The sequence below is a fragment of the Kwoniella shandongensis genome, chromosome 1 (assembly GCF_008629635.2).
Source record: "Kwoniella shandongensis chromosome 1, complete sequence".
Classification (NCBI taxonomy): Eukaryota; Fungi; Basidiomycota; class Tremellomycetes; order Tremellales; family Cryptococcaceae; genus Kwoniella; species Kwoniella shandongensis.
Genome location: NC_089287.1, coordinates 1,453,697 through 1,471,285, shown reverse-complemented (window position 1 = coordinate 1,471,285; position 17,589 = coordinate 1,453,697). Strand labels below are relative to the sequence as shown.

Below are 17,589 nucleotides of genomic sequence, written 5' to 3'. Positions count from 1 at the left end.
GGATCGGCCACAGGTGGGGTCACTCGGAAGGCTTTCACAGGCGTCCTGGTCCAAAATGGTCAGATCATTCCAACCACAGTTGACAAGGCTTAGTAGGTAGAAGTTTCTGGGAATATTTTTCCAATACACAGCCTGTACTGATGTCTCTTACTGCTTAGTGCCTCGGTGGCTGATTGGGCACAGGAACAACGGCCAAATAGTGATAAAGTAGACAGATTTCGCAACAGTCTCATAGCAGCCCACTGTCTTGAAACTCAGAGAGACAATGAAAGTTCCGCAAACTCCAACAGTCAGAGTGGCAGCCGCCACGGCTAGGACAATTACTTGGAAGCTTTGCTCATTTCATGTAGATGTTCAGTACTTTTGTTTGTTCAGTTTCATCAAACCAGTATACACCCGTCCATTGGTCTAGCCAATAAGAGGAGGAGGGCGTGTTAAATAGTTGTAGTGTGGTGAGCGGATTGAATGAATGCTAGTGGAAATGATTCTGTCAATGATCAGTTGCACACACCATGCCTGATCCACGGTGTTATGACGGGCTATGCCACAGACATCACAATCCGTTGACTTTCGCTCAGACTATTCAAGTGACCCAAGGGAGTTCCCGTCGATGTCCGCTCTTATCCTCTACAGACTTTGTTGTACCATACTGTATGCTCCCTTATGCGCAGATGTGAGTTACACAGAGGCAGTATCTGAATAGGAGTTTGAATATCTCTATATACTACGTATTTATATTAGATTTACCGGCGTAATTCTATGTTATATAGGGGTGCTCTACACCAATTCAACACTGTATACATTAATCATTGGTGGCAGATCAGAACTGTAGGTCTTGCCCATTATGGTTGGTGTTGCACTGTCCCAACCACATAACAGATATTCATGGCTCTGCCTTTGAGAACTCCTCTCAAGTAGGTGAAACAGAGCACCCTTTGTAATAACAGTTGCCTAGTCAATGGCCACCTATGCTATTCAAGCTTCACATTGCACTGAAATCTTACAATAAATGGGGTTGCGCTAGAGCTCCCAATCCTAGCTATATATGTGTGAGCATGTTGGTCGTGGTAGTTGTCATTAATAGCACCAGAGTCCACAAATGTCTGCGAACCTTGCATACCTTCCATTGCTTGGTTGGATCACTTCAGGAGCCAAGCATAACAATTATTACACTTGATAGGAGCCACTTGGGGTTATGCCCCCAATAGTCAATGGAGACACGTCACAGCTGCAAAGGGAATGAGGATGTACTTGTGGTTCCTCCTTTGGAAGGACTCTTTTCAAGGTGATTGAATAGAATGCAAGGACAATACCTGACAGTGTGTCAACATCCTGTGTCTTCTGCTGCTGACACAATGGTGAAACACTGCAAAACATCAGAATTGCAGGGTTATAACCAGTCTTCACTTTTGCTATTCGGATTCAGTCTTTCTTCTTCCAGCAATACCCAGTTGCCACTCCACAAGATACTACCACTTGACATACACCCCTTCTGCACTATACACTCCACCACTAACATATCTGCAATACAACCACAACACAATGGACTCTCGACGGAGATCTTGGCAACACCCCTACGACAGCCATAGGAATGCTCATCATTCATCACACCTTCAAGGTCGGTCCACTGACTTCCAACCAGTGAATCGATCATCTCCTTCCTCTTACAGAATTGACAATGCTCGTTACCCTTCTCATGCTCCAACTGCCTCTGTGAGACCTCAAAGAGGAAATCGATCTCCTCTGCGCTCCCGCCGTGATGAATATGCTAGTTATGCACCACAAAGCCATATCTCCCATGTGGAGACTGGTCAAGGGCATCAACAATCCCATCCTTCCTGTAGTGATGCTGATGCTCTACCTCCGAGTCCCTCTCGTCCTGGAACAAGACCTAGACGAGCAGGAGTGACCCTTGCGGTGAGTACATTTTACATGCATTTTCTGTTCCAGCTTGAACTTGAAGTTGATTTCTGCCTTATTGTTCAGTCATCAGGCACGCTGTTGAGCAACTTGCCCAACAGTTATAACAGCCATCCAGACTTCAGGTCAAATGGACCACATCGTTCAGCAACACCCAGAGGTCCCTCACGCTTCAACTCTGGCAGCAGCAACCCGTTTGCTACTATGCCTGATGCTTCTAGAAGAGCAAGTCCTGACATGCGTTCTGCTCGAGAACAGCCATCAGGTGCTTTTAGAACACCTCAGACTCCCATACCCACCCAATCACCTTTGCGCGCGGCTCACACCGTTTCTCTTTGGAGCAATTACAGTGCCAATACCAGGCATGTCCCACACTCTGATTCCCCACCACCGCGTTGTTTGGCTCGATCTCCAGCCCCATTGCGTCCAGGTCACAGGTTCCCTCCCTGGTCTGATCATGAAAGTGGACAGCTTGGTGACCAGCATTCACACAATGCATCTGCACCCCATTATGGGAATAGTCAAACACAATTTTGTGCACCTAGGTTGAGTTCAGTACAACCAGATACAGGTACTGGTGATGACTCAAAAGTCTCTCATAACGATGGCATCTCAAACCCTGTGTGGCAAGCATCTGCTCATGAAGGGCACCTTTCTTTCAATATCAAAGAGCTCAAGAGACGCGAAGCTCAACAACAGAAGATCAACACCATTTTCCAGACAACAATCGATGAACTGAAAGATGATATCCGCACACTTGACAGTGAGATCAACAAAGAGAAACAAGCATTGGACAGCCTACGTGTTGCTCATAATGAGAAGGTGCAGGCCAAGGTTGATATTGGCTCAAGAGAGTTAGACAAGGAGAGGATGGGTCGGTCGGAAAGACGTTTGGTGTTTCTTTGGACTTGTAGTATGAAGACTAAAGAGGCGCTTGAGGAACAGAGAGAACAACAAAAACAAAGCAGAGACCAAGAGGTGATTGAGAAGTTGAAGAAAGAGATCAGCCACCTGCAACATGAGATGCAGCAAGAGAGGGAAAAGCTCCCACATCTATATGGCAGTTCCCATAGCAGAATGAGTTCCCCACATCGTGGCAGACGTAGGCATCGAGGGTAGCTACTAGAGCATGATGGCAGGGACAAGTTACCTTTCAGTCTGTAGTGTGGACTTAGCTGTTTCATTCTGGTGTGTATATTGATGCAGGGGTAGGGCAAAAGGACAATGAGCATATTACTTGAATGAAGTTAATTTCTGATCAGACTGACTTTAACATTCAACTCTGCAAGGGGCCTGATTTCCTGATCTCAATGAATGACAACATGCTCAAAATCTGCTCATAGACTTCTGCACCTTACTTCTATAAGCCATGTATGTACAAAACTTGGGTGGCAAAAGGCATGAATACCCCACCACTTGTTGAGGCAGATATGATGCTCCCAATTCGAGGATCATACATATTGAGTCTCACATATACAGGCACACAGTTGATCTTACACCAACCATTGCTCCCATCATCACTAATCTTGTCATCACCTCTGGCCTTGCCATCACTGCAGCATCCAGACCTGGTCAATAGTACAACAAGCCCAAACACTGTCCTCTCCTCCGTACACCCTCCAATATCCCTCTGTATCAGTGAGACACAGTGATTGTGAAGGGTGTATATGGTGTGCAGCGGGACCTTCCTTTGAGAACCCCTCTTTCAAAAGTGAAACAGAAGGCCATGACAGTATTTGATGGTGTATACCTCCTATGTTCCTGTTCTCCGGCTCCACACAATGGTCTGCTACTGCCAGTTGACATGACCAGGGGTATAAGAGGCCCTCCTGTAGTTGTTGTTATTGGGTACATTACCCTTCTCCTGAACACACATTGGCCACTGCCAAATACATTACCAAACACCACATTAGCCATTCTCTGCACCACTGTCATAACTACTAGTCACCTTTCCAACACAATGGATTCTCAACCAGAAGGCCCGCCACCATCTTATGAGGAAGCAATCAGCGGATATTGTCCATCACGCTCCATCCCCTCCTACTCGTCCAACTGGTCCTCTGATTGCCATTCACCAGATGGGTCAGTCCTGTCTCCTATGGTAAGTTTGTGTTTTTATATCGGGCAAGATACAGCTGAGCCTGATGATCACTTTGCTTGATCATACAGGTATGTGATGGAAGTACAAGTTCATATGCCAGCCATCACTATCCAGGCCTCAGAGTTACTAGAGCAACAAAACACTCCAGAGGCCAGTTCAGCTACATCTCAGGCACACTTTCTGATCTTGGTCCTCGTATGACTCCATCACACTTTCAGAAAGACAGCGGTGCTAGCTGTGCCACTTTGAAGGGGCCATCTGTTTTGACACAAGACCTGCCTCCTCGGCCCCGCCATCGATCTGCTTCATTCTCTGGTCAAGCTCCTTCCGTACTCAACAGTGCTTGTGACCTGTCTGTTGTTCCTGTCATCAATCCTCAGTCCATTGGTAGCTGTTCGGATGCTCATACCACTATGTCCAGTGCCATGATACAGGTTCCTCGTTTCGATCCAATGAGAAAGATCATCAGTCAAATACATGACTGTTTCACACAATTGGAGACACTCAAGAGGAAACTCCGCGAGTCTTACCAAGATTTTGACGAACAGAGGAGTTTGCAGACCGAGATCCACAGGGTTTATCGAGACTTTGTGGACGTTCCGTACGAGAAACCGTGGGTCGATTGTTTTGAGATCGAGAGAAAGCAAAAACGATTGGATTACCATACTTGCAATATCAGTCTGGAGCAGTCGATTGAAACGGGGAAGGAGACTATTGAGGAGCTCAAACGTGAGATTAGGGAGGTGACAAAGACCTGTTCATGCCTCCATGAAATAGCATTTGGAAAATTGAAGGAGGATAGTAGACGGATGAAAGCGAACTTGCTATCAGTTTGATAGCTTGACGATGTGGACCAACTTGTTAGATGACTTTTCATTGCTGGTAGCGAGATCGTCTGTTCACTTGATTTCTATGCACTTGGGTGTTTTGCATGTGATGCAGGCGCTGGTCAAAACCCTGAGCATTCACCTTGGCCACACGGTGTAGCTGATGTGTACGAAAACACGGATCTCGCACCTCCCTTCCCAGATGTTCAAAGGATTTGGCAGACTTGCAAAGTCCGCGACGTAGACAAGCGGCATAGAGGGTTTTGATGCGATAACAGTTTGCGTGACTCGATACAGCGATGGGGTAGCGGTCGGAGGCAAGATGTGAGAGGATCGTGAGCGTACGCACGGTGTCGCTATCCAATAACAACCATTGTTTGGCTTGACATTATCGATTATATACATCGAGACAAAAACCTGACACTAAACAGATTAAGAAATCGGAATGAGTTGTTTCTGCTCATGTCCTCCTAGAGCCTCGTAGATCGCAGCCCTTCTCTCTTCGATATCGCAATCATGCGGGATGTTTACCTCGAGAAACGTGAGCCAGGAGTTGCAAGCACCAGAAGGTAAAGCCTTGATTCTACTCCACGACGTCAGGACACGATGTTCCTAGTACGTGGGAAGGAGTTAGAATTCAGACTTATCATATTTGCTGGGATGAAGTGTGCTCACTTGTCTTATCCCAGGCGGGTAGGTCTCGCCGTTCATAGGAACCGCAGTCATATCACGCCCGTACCGGGACTTGTGACGATTAATTCGCTAGCCGGTGGACGATGGTGAGTCTCTGATACGGATCCTGGACACATCCCAAGTTGACTTACAATGATGTCTAGTCGCTCCGAGACTTTCTCGAGTGCCGTCTGTTTCTCAGACAGATCCTGAAGCGTACCCTCCCAGGCTCTCAGAGTGGTACCCAGCTCTGTTCCAGCGGACCGACCAGTAACGACTAACGCTAAAAAGCGCTGGTGTCAGATCACAACAGCACACAGATGGTCCGGGATGAAAGACAATACATACTATTGATCTGGTTCGTCAAGTCGACCATTGCCAGCTTGACCGCTGCAGGGATGTTTGCTTCGAGCATGGTTACAGTCATGACATGGTTGATCGTAGCTACTGTCTCGGCGGTCAAAGGCGTCACGATTTCAGCAGGGATACTGATAACCCCCTTGGAAGCGAAAAGCTCCATGAGCTCAAAGGGTACGTTCACAGACGGCATCCTGGAAGGATTAAAGCCTGCTTTCAGAGATGATAGGAATGAAAACGAGCTGGATCGACGATGCTCGACTACAAAACTGCTTAGCATGACCGGTAGCGGTCGGGACTGAGGGAAGCACGGCACAGAACACACGAGGACGGCGGGAGCGGTACCCCGAGTGCCCTTGCGCTTTGGCCCGTCAGCATACCCCTGCCTACATGCATATACGCAAGGCTGTGACACCATAGCGGGGCGAAGGAAACGCAAGGATCCAGTGTGTTTGTTCAGTCAATTTAAGCAAAGGTCCCCGGGGTAAGAGCACCAAGCGTTGGAATGGTTGAATGAAACGCCACTCGCTTCTCACTGAATGATCGAACATGATACATCAACTCCACCCTCCATTTCGATCTCTGAACAATCAGGATCGTTCATCCTCCTTCTGCATAACAAAGAATTGGAGGGGTATATAACATACACTTTGTTCAGTTGCGAATCAGGTTGCACGCATTCCCAAGCCAAATGACCTACAAAACCATGTCAGACCAGCCGTGCGGTGAGTACGGTCATCATAGTTTGACGGCGCTGATTATCTACAATATTACGCTAGATACCAAAGATCTGGTCGAGCTACTAAAACGGATGACCAAAATAGCCCAAGGGATCAGTGATGGTTATCAGCGGATGATTGATAGCACGAACGCGGCCACGTCTATGGTAGGTACGATCTGCTATACGACACGTATCTATCTCGTTCTGGGATCCATGTTGATTCATTATTCTTCCCAGGGAATGAAGCTGTTCATCGAAGGACGACGAGAGGAAGCGAAACAGAGAGAGGAAGCACAGCAAGCATTGTCTAAAGAGGTTAAGAGGAGCAAACGCGGTGCAGTGGTGAGACCAACGCAAAGGGTCCCGGCGGGAAAGGATGGAAAGGGCTCGGCTGGTCAAAAGAGGCGCCGAACATCTCCCAGATTGAGCGATCAGGCAAAGAAGCAGCCGTAGGTTGCGCAGCCTGACCGTCGACGAAGTAGTCGGGGAGCTTGTCGTGTGTTTCCATGAGCTCTGTTGTAGCATGTAACGTCATTACGCAGGATCTGGGGAATACCATACATGAGGAAGGACATTATACAAGCGATCTTGTCTAAAACGAGATGACTTTGGGCTTGGGCTTAGCCGATGACTGGGCGGCGGCTTTTCTAGCCGTCAACGGCACGGAGCTCTCGCCTTCTCCTGCGCCAGCATCATTCTGTTCAACGTTGCTCACCCCCTCTGATCCAGCGTCTTCCGTCACCGGTGCACGAAGACCCTTGGCTGGTCTCTCTCCATTCTTCGCAGGAGCATGCTTCTTTCTCTTTACCTTCTCTCCGGCCTTTCCAATCGTCTCCCTCGCCTCAACCATGAAGTCGTCCTCATCCGCACCTGCTCCTGTTCCAGTTCCCAAAACGATCTCTCCGCGCTTACGAACTTCACCGGCCGCTGCAGATCCGCGCTTATCGTCCGGACAGTCCTTTGCACGATGAGCGACACTGCCGCACACTTTACAAGCTCCGCCATTGACGTAAATTCCCTTTCCACCATTGGAGGGACAGAGCGAGGCGAGATGACCGCTCGCAAGACAGATGTAGCATGTAGCGAAGGGGGTGGGGTTGGCAGGGTCGATAGGCACGGGACACGTGTGTAGAGAGTGGTCGGTGCCATTGCATCTGGATGTCACCGACATCATCAGTACTAAGATCGATGGAGGTGCAGGCTTCGCGACTCACCGATAACACTTTCCGCTGGTCGCATCACCTCCCTTCTTGCCGCTCTTTCGCTTTAATGTCTTGCCCTCAGTCTTTGAGGGTGCCTCAGAGGGCAAAGTAGACTCATCTCCACCCTGGGCAGCGAGCAAGATGTTGGGACACTCTCTCGCTGCGTGACCGACACCTCGACAGGCGAAACATGTAACACCGGAGTTCTTTTGGTCGACTCGGCGTTGTGCTCGGTCATCCGCATGTTGAACCGAAAGTCTGGCGCGTTCTACACGAAGAAACAAATCAGTCTTGTCCTCCCTAGAACCATCGCTGTGCTATACGCTCGGAGCACTCACTTGCAACACCTTCATCTCTGCCCCAAGCACCTTCAACCCTCGGCCTCTTGCCAGCATCGTTACCCTTCTTCTCCCCAATCGCTACCCTCTTCCCAGTCTCATCCTTGATCCTATCCCTTCCTCTTCGCTTCTTCTTCTTCTGTTCAGCGGCCCCACCTTGTCCGCCTTGTTTAGCGCCAGTTGTCGGTGGTGGCGAAGATGGACCAGCTTCCGTAGTTGTTCGAGCTTGGGCTTCTTCAGCAGCGGAAGCTACGAACTTTTTGCGGCTAAGACCAATGGATGTGAATCGTGCCATGGCGTGGGTTGTCGCCGTAGATAGTTTGCCTGTTAATAAACAAGATCTTGACGAATGAAGTGATTGTAGCGGAAGATGAAAACAAAGATGACCCGCTATCGCTCAACTGTATCTTTTTGACTTTTTGATGGATCACGTGATCTCGTTCGAGATCGTTAACCTCGTTCGTCGTCTGTACATGAGGTGTTCAAGATGACGGTAATCTGTTATATGATCTGACAACTTCACCCATAGCATCGGTTGAGCATTAGAGACTCGCTGTGCCGGACCGGATCGATGTCAAAATCGAGAGAGTTCTTTCGGAAACAAGGGGTCCGAGATGCCTTGTACGTGGTTCCACGCAGGATAACATCGCTCTGTCTAAGTCAAGTAGCTGATTGCTGTCCACGCATCTTATCAATAGCCGAGTATTAGCTTGGGTCCCTGTCGGGATCTTCTTCACTCGACATGTATACTCTCTGGCTACTGTCACGGGGGGAAGCATGCAGGTGAGATCTTGCTCGTTCACGTATGTTCCCGAGAGCTGATTGTCACTTAGCCGACTTTCAACCCGAACCTTTCCTCATCACCCTTACATCACGATGTCGTTCTACTCGAGCGGTGGTCAGTAGCTCTTAATAGATTCAGAAGAGGAGACGTGGTGACTCTATGGTATGTCGTGGTCGCCTCCTCACGTTTCCGAAACGTGTTCTTACCATCGTTCATAGGTCACCGCAAAATCCAGAGCTGTTGACGACGAAACGAATAGTAGCCCTTGAGGGAGACCTTGTGCGTTCTCCTTTGCTACTTGCACATGCCATCACTCGAATAGCAAGCTAAATAAACCGAACTTAGGTCCAACCATTACCACCTTCCCCGCCTACGCCTGTGAGAATACCGCCTGGACATTGTTGGGTTGAGGGCGATTCAAAGTTTCAAACGAGAGATTCAAATACCTACGGGCCTGTGAGTATGACATTTCGAAAGGCGGCAACACAGGGTCTTGACACTGACAATCCGCAGATACCACTTGGTCTGATCACCTCGCGGGTTTCGTATGTCCTTTGGCCATGGACACGGCGAGGACTGGTAGAATCAGGGCAGGGCAAATCGAAAGGACGAGTTAGGAGATTAGGGGATACACATCGATTTGGGTAGGCATATTGGCGAAAGTTGCATGAGAGCATGTTGTACAACTATCATACAGTATATCAGAGGAACGTGAAGCATATGACTTAGAAATAGCATGAACTCATATAGCAAAGCCCTGTCATCATGGCTGCGAGATGCACCAATACAAAGTTTTACTATTCCAGTCATCTGCGTAGTTCATCCAGCACTCTATTGTCTATATTTTACTTCCCCACGTTCTCCCCCACCACACCATACACATCCGATCTCTTCTGAATTGCCACTGGAATCTGACTCCTAGTCGCCCTGTCCATTCGCTTCAGCATAATATCTCCTTGTACCAAAAAGCCACACTCACTTCACGGCTTCTTCGCCAATCTCAAACAAGAAGAACTCCCCGCTATCCTCATATATCTTTTCTACTTCCTCATCCTTTCCGGGAGGAGTGTCGTCGACGCTCCTTAGTCTACCTAGCTGTTTACCCCACGGATCGAAGGCGAGTGACTCGCCCCATGACGTACGACCTTCGTTGTGCGCGCCATATTGAGCGGAGGCAATCACATATGTCTGGTTGAGGATTGCTTGGCCGCGCTGTACATTGTGCAAAGAAGGGAGGTTAGCCGTGGAATTCACTGGAGAGCATATGGTAACAGACGCTTACGAGTAATGTAGCTGTGAAGATGATGAGGCGCGGTCAGCTGAGTCAACCCTAAGTGGAAGGGAATTATTGGACTTACGCCAATGATCACGTCCAGTCTTCACTGTGAAAGCCGATGGGAAAAGCAAGACATCCGCGCCAAGTCGTGTCAAGATCAAGGATAGCTCTGGAAATCTGATAAACGCGAAAATGCAAGATTCAAGTGTCAGCGGTCATGATACATGAACTATCTCCCCTGGCAAATCGCGGTTTGGTAGCACGATGGAAGGAAGCCCAAGACTCACCGGATATCATAACAGATCTCCAGGCCGATATTTCCGACACCGTCGACATGGATAGGAGGTACGATCTCCTTCCCTGGGATGATACGGTCTGACTCGCCTACCCGTTGAGGAGGCGGTATCGTGCCGTCTTCAGCAGCCGCTTTGGTGAGTTCGACATCGAAGAGGTGGAGCTGGCGAAGTGAATCAGTTTACACATACTTTACAATCAGAGCATTTTGGCGAGCTGTATCCCAAATGCTAGGCTCATAGATCCGCACGGAGACCGAAGCAGTTCTCAAGGCAGGGACAGAGGGTGGCTTCTGGGTACAGCTACACGAAAGATGTGTGCCCACTTACCTTTCTATAAACACCTAACAAATCTCCCTTATCTCCTATCAAGACATGCGTATTATATATCCTCTCTTTCTCTCCTTCCTCATCCGACGGACCCTCGTGCACCCCGACGGAAATCACGACTCCCAGCTCTTTAGCAAGCGCTTGTAAGCCTAGAGTATAAGGATGTGAGGGGAGAGGTGGGGAGAGCTTTCGAGATTCAGAGGCGGAGGGGTGGATGAAATCTGATGCTTCTGGAAGGAAGAGCGCCTATATCAAAATCCTCTATTCAGCAAGAGAAAGAATTCACAAGCTAGGAGAGTAGTTGATACCTTGGCTCCAGCATCTACCGCTTTGCGAATCAACTTCTTTGATATGTCAAGATTGTGGACAGGATCTCCAGTCGACCTGATTTGTAACACGGCAACGGTTGTAGTAGGTTTCGTAGCTGTCATGATGGAGCTCGTACGGAGTGAAATTGGCCGGAAGACAGGTCTGATGGTGGCACGTAAGGTTGAGAGCATGCAGTCCAAGTCGAGATAAAGCGATGATAAGTTTAAGTACACAATAGCGAGAGCAGAGAAGAGGGTTTGTTATCGCTCATGTCCGAGTCTGTCGTGATCAATTGTGTCATCCCTCCACCACCGTCAGGCACGTCAACGATAATGTGATAGACTTGATAATTCAACACTGCTCGGTTGTTCACTCCTCGCATATGAGATAACATTGCATCACTGTGCAACTTCCAGACATCAGAGCACGGAGTAACATGTCATTATAAATCGGGATCAACTCCCCAAATCCCTACCATTCCATCCTCGCCCGCACTGAGCATTGTCCCCTCTTTCCAGGTCACATCAAACACTGCTCCTTCTCCGTGTCCCTCCAAGATCTTAGACGGACGTACCGTCGTTCCTCCGTTGATTTGATTATGTGTGGAAAGATGGATGTTCCTCGTCTCTCTCGGTGGATAATATGCGGGAGACGCGGGCGATCTGATCCCCTCGGATCCGCTACCGATACCATTCAGATGGGGAGACAAAAGACCGGTAGAAGCGAATGTCGATCTTGTCTGAGAGGCTGCTTGCCCCTGTCCAGATGTACTTGCCGAGCCCCCCTCTCTCTCCCAAATATACACTGAGCCATCCTCTGACCCACCAATGATGAGTGAGGAGGATTGGGCGAAACCGCAGCGGATAAGGTTTTTCGAGGTATTCTGATGACCGGTGTATCGATAGATATTTCGTTGCTGCGTCGAAAACACAGGTCAGCTGATGTGACCAATGGTCCACTGTCGACAGCTTACCATTCTGAGATCCCACAACCTGTTGGAGTTGTCCTTACATCCTGCCAAAAGGTATTTCCCTTCCTCGTCAAATTCGACCGAGGTGATCTCTCCAAGGCATCCGGTCAAGTTCTGGATACACACTCCTCCGACTGCGTCCCACAATCTGATATGCTTATCTTTCGAACTACAGTTGTGGTCCGAGTCAGCGCTAGTCGCAGATAATGTCCTGAAATATGCAATACTCACCCCGAGGCAATCGTGTTGCCGGATGTATCGAATGCCACAGCCAGAGTACTTTGACTATGTCCAGAGAACGTTCGGACTTGTTTGCCCGTCTCCACATCCCATGATCTGATGATCCGATCATACGAGGCGGTCACCATTTGGTCCTGTAGCTCCTGTTAGCGCTCGAGCTGCCTGCATGTTTGGGAGGTGGATGTTTACCTCGTGACCAGGTCTCCACTTCACGTCATAGACATCTCCACCATCCGCTTGTAAGATACCACGACAATCTCCATTCGCCACAGACCATAAACGGACGGTGCTATCGCCTGATGCACTCGCAACATTATGGCCGGAGGACGAAGAGGCGCAGCCCCATATCCGGGAGTTATGCCCCTTGAGGATATGTTTGACGGATCCGTCATCCGTGGAGAAGATTCGCAGGGTGCAATCGCTAGCATAATCGTCAAGTGGTGCCCACCCGAAACTACGAAGTCTGAACTCACCTAGCTCCGCTGACTCCCAGATGCCCCGTCGGTCCGATTAAGTCAACACACTTGACGTTGGCAGTATGTCCAGCAACAAGCGAGAGCAGTCTTTCTGGCAGTCTCAAGGGTCTATAATCGTGCAATAGTCTGACACAATACTATCAGTACTATTCAGATTGCAGCTGGGACTCAGGCCACTTACGACGAGACCTTTACCGCGCCATCTCCCACGCGGCCCACTTGACCGACTTGCCACGCCGCAGCTTGTCTCAAGAGGGTTTTGAGACGGTCCGGGGGAACATATCTTGTTTCCCTGCCTGTGATCACACAACAACTATGTCAGCGAAGCAGTAATCATATGTTATCGAAGCAGACTGACCATGACCATTCTTCTCACTATCCATCAGTTCCCTCCATACGCTTACTAGTCGATCTCTCTCTGGGCCCACACCCGCCCAATCTCGGAATGTCGGAGCATCGTGGACAGTAGATGCGGAGGTGAGGTAGGAGAGGGAGTAAAAATCATATGGGACCGGTTGGTAATGTTCGAGCGGTTTGAGTCGTTTTTGTAACAAGTTGAAAGCTTTCTGCGATTCTCCTGCAGACCCGAGTCAGCTGATGATTCGATGTGGAAGCCGCACGGATACTTACGGTTCTCGACGTGTTCGAGGAACATCTGACGATAACACAGGTAAAGGAACGCCTTCTGCGTTTGTGGTCTAAGCAGGCCAGGCTTGCTGATCAACCCCTCGATAGAACTGTAATCGCCATCTATATAGGTTCATCAGCTCAGCTACCACACACGTGCATACATGATTACACCACGAATCAACTGACCTAGAATGGCTCGCTCGACGTCTTCCAGCTGTTCTTGCCTTTCGTTCCTATCTCTTCCCCTTCCTAGAACCTCTTCGTCCCATACTTTGACAGCAGAAGGCACACCTCTCGACTCGAGATACTGGCTGATCAGAAGATCGATCTCCTAATCACATCAACGTAGAGTGAGTACAGATGGGGACACGGTGAGATTAGACGACTAACCTGATCGAAAGCAGACTCGTCAAGTTGGACATCCTCCAACTCCACCTTTGTGGCTGGCGCTTTCTCCCGCTGTCGAGGGGTGAGAGCTCGTTCTTCCGGCATAGCGTTGGCGGCTCTTGATGGCCCAGCTAATTCGGAGGTGGACAGTGACATGCCGTGGTAGCGGCGTGGAGACGATGTATAGTATTTGATGAGCGTGTTCACTTTGACACACGTTGATCTGGATGTAACCTAATTGACGTAGCAAGCCAGGAGAGTCGACGGAAGCAAAATACGAAAGAGGGCATCACGTGGTTTGTCCTGTTTTTGTTGTTGCTCACTCTCCTGTACGGCGTGGCGGGACGCTATGCAATGGGATTGGCAAGGCTGATGTGGTCCGATCCATCACATGGCAAGCAGATGATATATTATGGATACATGGGTTTTAATAAACAGTCTTTGGAGCTGCGTGAACAGCCCCTCTAATTATAGTCTAGTTCTACTGTATTTCTACGAACTACGGCTGACGCCCAAACGATTAACATATTCCTCCCTTCCCTGCCCCACATACTGCTTTAGAACCTGGACATCTAAGCAATGTGCTCAACCTGTCCCGTCTTCTCAGTGATAGCAGGGGTGAATTCGTCGTCGTCAAAGTTGTACAGTGGCTTCAACGGTTCCTTGGATCGGAGGATGTAGTGCTTGAAGTGCCACTTGATGTTGTACAGTTGATACTTGGCGTGTACGCCAGTGGGCACTGAGAATACTTGGTCGAGCTCTTCAAGAGTGAAGCCTTTGCTCTCTGCGGAAAGAAGGAAAAATCTGTCAGCAAGTCCACTCGTGGTTGCGATATGCCAAATCTGCTGACGGGTGTAGCCGAGGTGGCCGTGTGGCAGGACGACTTACCAGGAAGGAAGAACAAGATCAAGACAAAGAGCACAGCACACCATGCACCACTAGAGCAGAACCAGTCAGTATTTCAAGTACCGCGGGGTAGCTGTGGTCAAGATACTCACTACCAGGCAAAAGCTCCCTGTGGTTTGAAAGTCGATAGTAATTTCGGGAATGTGAATGACACAACAAAGTTGAAGAGCCAGAGAGTAGCCGTGGCGAGAGACATTCCGAGATCACGAAGATAGAGAGGATACACCTCAGCCGAATAAGTGAAAGGCACTGTTTGTACAATTTTGGTCAATCAGCCATCCTGCTCTCTAGACAGACAGGTAGGTATGTGTACGTACCAGGTCCCTCTCCAGCAGAATACGCCATGTCGTAAAGATAAATACCTAAAGCCACCAGTCCCGTTCGGGCTTTCTGGCCGGGGATCCAGAAGCAGAACCCCGTGAAAAGCAGAAGAATGGACATGATCGGGAAGGTAACGAGCAGTAGAGGTCGTCGACCGAATACGTCAATTGTGAGCATACCCGGTATCGCAAAGATTGTGTTGATGAGTCCGAAACCGAAGGAGGCGAGTAACGCTGAGGTCTGCGAAAGTCCTGAGGCCGTAAAGATGCTTGCCGTGTAATAAACAATAGCGTTAACTCCGCAGAATTGTTGTCCGAAAACCAGAATCGTGGAGCCTATCATTGCTCTTCTGTTGCGGGGGATGGTGAAGATCTCGAAGAACTTGTTGCGACCCCGGACCATGGCAGCTTCCTCCTCGAGAAGGACGAAAATGTAATACAAGTCACGTGCCGCGAGGAGTTCGTGACCTCGTAGTCGGAGCATAGATCGATAAGCTTTCTCGTATTTGCCCTTTGACATGAGCCATCGAGGAGATTTGGGAAGGAACCAGACTGAGCGACGTGAAGAAAGGGGGAAGGTCAGCATTCTGCGACAGGACGTAGCCAGAGAATTCCCCGATCAGTTTATCATCTTCTAGACTCACTTTGGGCCATGACAAAGAGCGCGGGGATACCAGCAGAACCGAGCATGAGTCGCCAGTTCAAACCTGTAATACCTGCTCGGTCGCCGACATGGTAGAAGATGAGATCCGCTACGTAACCGAGCATGATACCGAAAGCCGTCCAGACTTGCCTACACAACAAACGGATGTCAGTTGTCGTTGCCACATGACTAGCCTCGCTTGAAACCTGACTCACCATTGCATGACCAAACTTCCTCGAATCTTCGCCGGTGTACACTCGGCAGCAAAGATGGGGACAGTGGCTGATTTAGGACCGATACCAAAACCAAGGAAGAATCGAGCGATGAAAAGATGCCACCAGGAGTTGGTACAGGCGGACCAAATACATGTGGCGAAGGAGATGAAGGCCGTCACGAAGATTGCTCCCCGTCTACACCGGCAGAGTCCGATGAGCCATGCATACCACGAACGTGACAGACTAGTGGGAGACTCACCTGCCTAACCACTTGTTGAGGGGCTCGGTCATCCAACAACCGGCGACGGCGCAACAAAGATACGGCGCACCGTTCACCAATCCCATTAGCCATTCTGCGTTATTCGCCCATCTCGGATCAGGATTGGCTGCGTCGATTCCGAATTGAGCAGGAAAGAAGATTTGACCACCTGAAATAACCGACTCGTCCATCCCTTGGACTGCAGCGGCGACGGAACATGCGATGACGAGGTTATACAAGACCCAAGGTTGATCGTATTTGTGAGATATCTCATGTCGGAGTTTTTCCTTGTCTTGTTCCGACAAGATAGCCATTTTCTCAAATCCATTCGGTCGTTTCGCCACAAGACCACCTTTCCTGAACGCTTCGACAGGGAGATTGTTGGCTGCTGCAAATGCAGCTGCGTTCTCCATGACTTCTTCGTCGGACAGATCTCCAAGAGGATTGGCCAGTCGGGCGTTGGCATTCGAATTCAAAGCGGGTTTGTGAGCCTCCTTTCGACCAAAGTGTTCCGAACCAATCACTGTTCCGTCGCCGGATGGTCGAGCAGAAGTAAGATTCTGCTCTCCAGACGGTCCGAGACTGATACCTGGAGTAGAAGCTTCAACATGCCGAGTGACAGGCTTGCCATCGGTCATCGCCGCCGTCAAAGGGTAGGTGGACCGATGTCGATACCCATGTCCTCGGGCGGCGTGTGTCTCGCGCTCGTCGTCTGACATGATGAGCCAATGGAACCGGTTCAGAAGTGTCTGACGGTAGGTTGAGGTGGATTGGTGAAGAGGAAGAGCAGGAAATTCCAATTTGGTTGAAGGGTCGATGTCGTTGATTACCTGCGACGACAGTATGATCACGAAAAGGGGGAAAAATCAGATCTCAGAGCGTGATTCAGTATTCACTATATATACGCTGACAAACTCGCATCAACACTCGTTACATTCTGTTTTTCTCACCCGGAAACCGAACTGTTCCGATGAAAGCTCTTGCCGTCATTCATCTCCTCTGTTTCGAAACCCTTACTCTCACCCACACGCTCCTACAGAGGGCCCAGCGCAGCAATTGGCCCCACGCGCTACACTCGCAGTTCTCCCGCGGGTCCGTTGAGGGGCATCCAAAGGGGATCCTTCGCTAATTGTAGGTGCCATCTCCCTGTAAGTATGACCTCATAAACATCACTAGACATATTCAGTGGCGCTTAATTATTCATTTCAGGGCGAAACTTGCCGTCGGCAACTTGCCGCCAATTCCAGAATTAGAATTTTCAATCTTGGCGACCCTTTCTCTCAAGGGGATAGGATGTGTTTTGAGGATGTTTTGATTGGACTAGTCTAGTATTGGTTTGCGTTAAGCGAAGTCAGGTTGCGTAGCTTCACCAGTATGTTGCCCCGTGAATAAAGCCCCGCAAGATTAGAGCCC

General features: G+C 49.3%; 6 protein-coding genes across 6 annotated transcripts; 1 reads left to right on the top strand and 5 right to left on the bottom strand.

Annotated features, from left to right (window-relative positions):
* Nucleotides 1-5,280: 5,280 nt before the first annotated feature.
* On the bottom strand, nucleotides 5,281-6,070 carry CI109_100523 (uncharacterized protein; the record flags this gene model as incomplete). The annotated part of the gene is made up of 4 exons (XM_032008483.1): nucleotides 5,281-5,460; nucleotides 5,524-5,610; nucleotides 5,673-5,803; nucleotides 5,869-6,070. The coding sequence occupies 4 exons, from the start codon at nucleotides 6,068-6,070 to the stop codon at nucleotides 5,281-5,283; spliced, it is 600 nt and encodes a 199-aa protein (XP_031857245.1).
* A 1,120-nt stretch (nucleotides 6,071-7,190) lies between these two features.
* CI109_100522 (uncharacterized protein) lies at nucleotides 7,191-8,433 on the bottom strand (the record flags this gene model as incomplete). Its single annotated transcript, XM_032008481.1, has 3 exons — nucleotides 7,191-7,752; nucleotides 7,813-8,068; nucleotides 8,139-8,433. 3 exons carry the CDS (start codon nucleotides 8,431-8,433, stop codon nucleotides 7,191-7,193), a joined length of 1,113 nt encoding a protein of 370 aa, XP_031857243.1.
* A 276-nt stretch (nucleotides 8,434-8,709) lies between these two features.
* Nucleotides 8,710-9,570, top strand: CI109_100521 (uncharacterized protein; the record flags this gene model as incomplete). Its single annotated transcript, XM_032008480.1, has 6 exons — nucleotides 8,710-8,759; nucleotides 8,837-8,921; nucleotides 8,972-9,084; nucleotides 9,141-9,201; nucleotides 9,268-9,378; nucleotides 9,436-9,570. 6 exons carry the CDS (start codon nucleotides 8,710-8,712, stop codon nucleotides 9,568-9,570), a joined length of 555 nt encoding a protein of 184 aa, XP_031857242.1.
* Nucleotides 9,571-9,767: 197 nt separating this feature from the next.
* On the bottom strand, nucleotides 9,768-11,321 carry CI109_100520 (uncharacterized protein; the record flags this gene model as incomplete). The annotated part of the gene is made up of 7 exons (XM_032008479.2): nucleotides 9,768-9,849; nucleotides 9,902-10,134; nucleotides 10,205-10,215; nucleotides 10,281-10,375; nucleotides 10,486-10,655; nucleotides 10,822-11,067; nucleotides 11,130-11,321. 7 exons carry the CDS (start codon nucleotides 11,319-11,321, stop codon nucleotides 9,768-9,770), a joined length of 1,029 nt encoding a protein of 342 aa, XP_031857241.2.
* Nucleotides 11,322-11,572: 251 nt separating this feature from the next.
* On the bottom strand, nucleotides 11,573-13,989 carry CI109_100519 (uncharacterized protein; the record flags this gene model as incomplete). Its single annotated transcript, XM_032008478.1, has 10 exons — nucleotides 11,573-12,046; nucleotides 12,104-12,269; nucleotides 12,332-12,474; nucleotides 12,530-12,761; nucleotides 12,814-12,942; nucleotides 12,998-13,112; nucleotides 13,175-13,393; nucleotides 13,447-13,566; nucleotides 13,633-13,777; nucleotides 13,837-13,989. The coding sequence occupies 10 exons, from the start codon at nucleotides 13,987-13,989 to the stop codon at nucleotides 11,573-11,575; spliced, it is 1,896 nt and encodes a 631-aa protein (XP_031857240.1).
* Nucleotides 13,990-14,405: 416 nt separating this feature from the next.
* On the bottom strand, nucleotides 14,406-16,895 carry CI109_100518 (uncharacterized protein; the record flags this gene model as incomplete). Its single annotated transcript, XM_032008477.1, has 7 exons — nucleotides 14,406-14,617; nucleotides 14,722-14,771; nucleotides 14,832-14,988; nucleotides 15,057-15,611; nucleotides 15,704-15,852; nucleotides 15,918-16,112; nucleotides 16,177-16,895. The coding sequence occupies 7 exons, from the start codon at nucleotides 16,893-16,895 to the stop codon at nucleotides 14,406-14,408; spliced, it is 2,037 nt and encodes a 678-aa protein (XP_031857239.1).
* Between the last annotated feature and the right edge of the window lie 694 nt (nucleotides 16,896-17,589).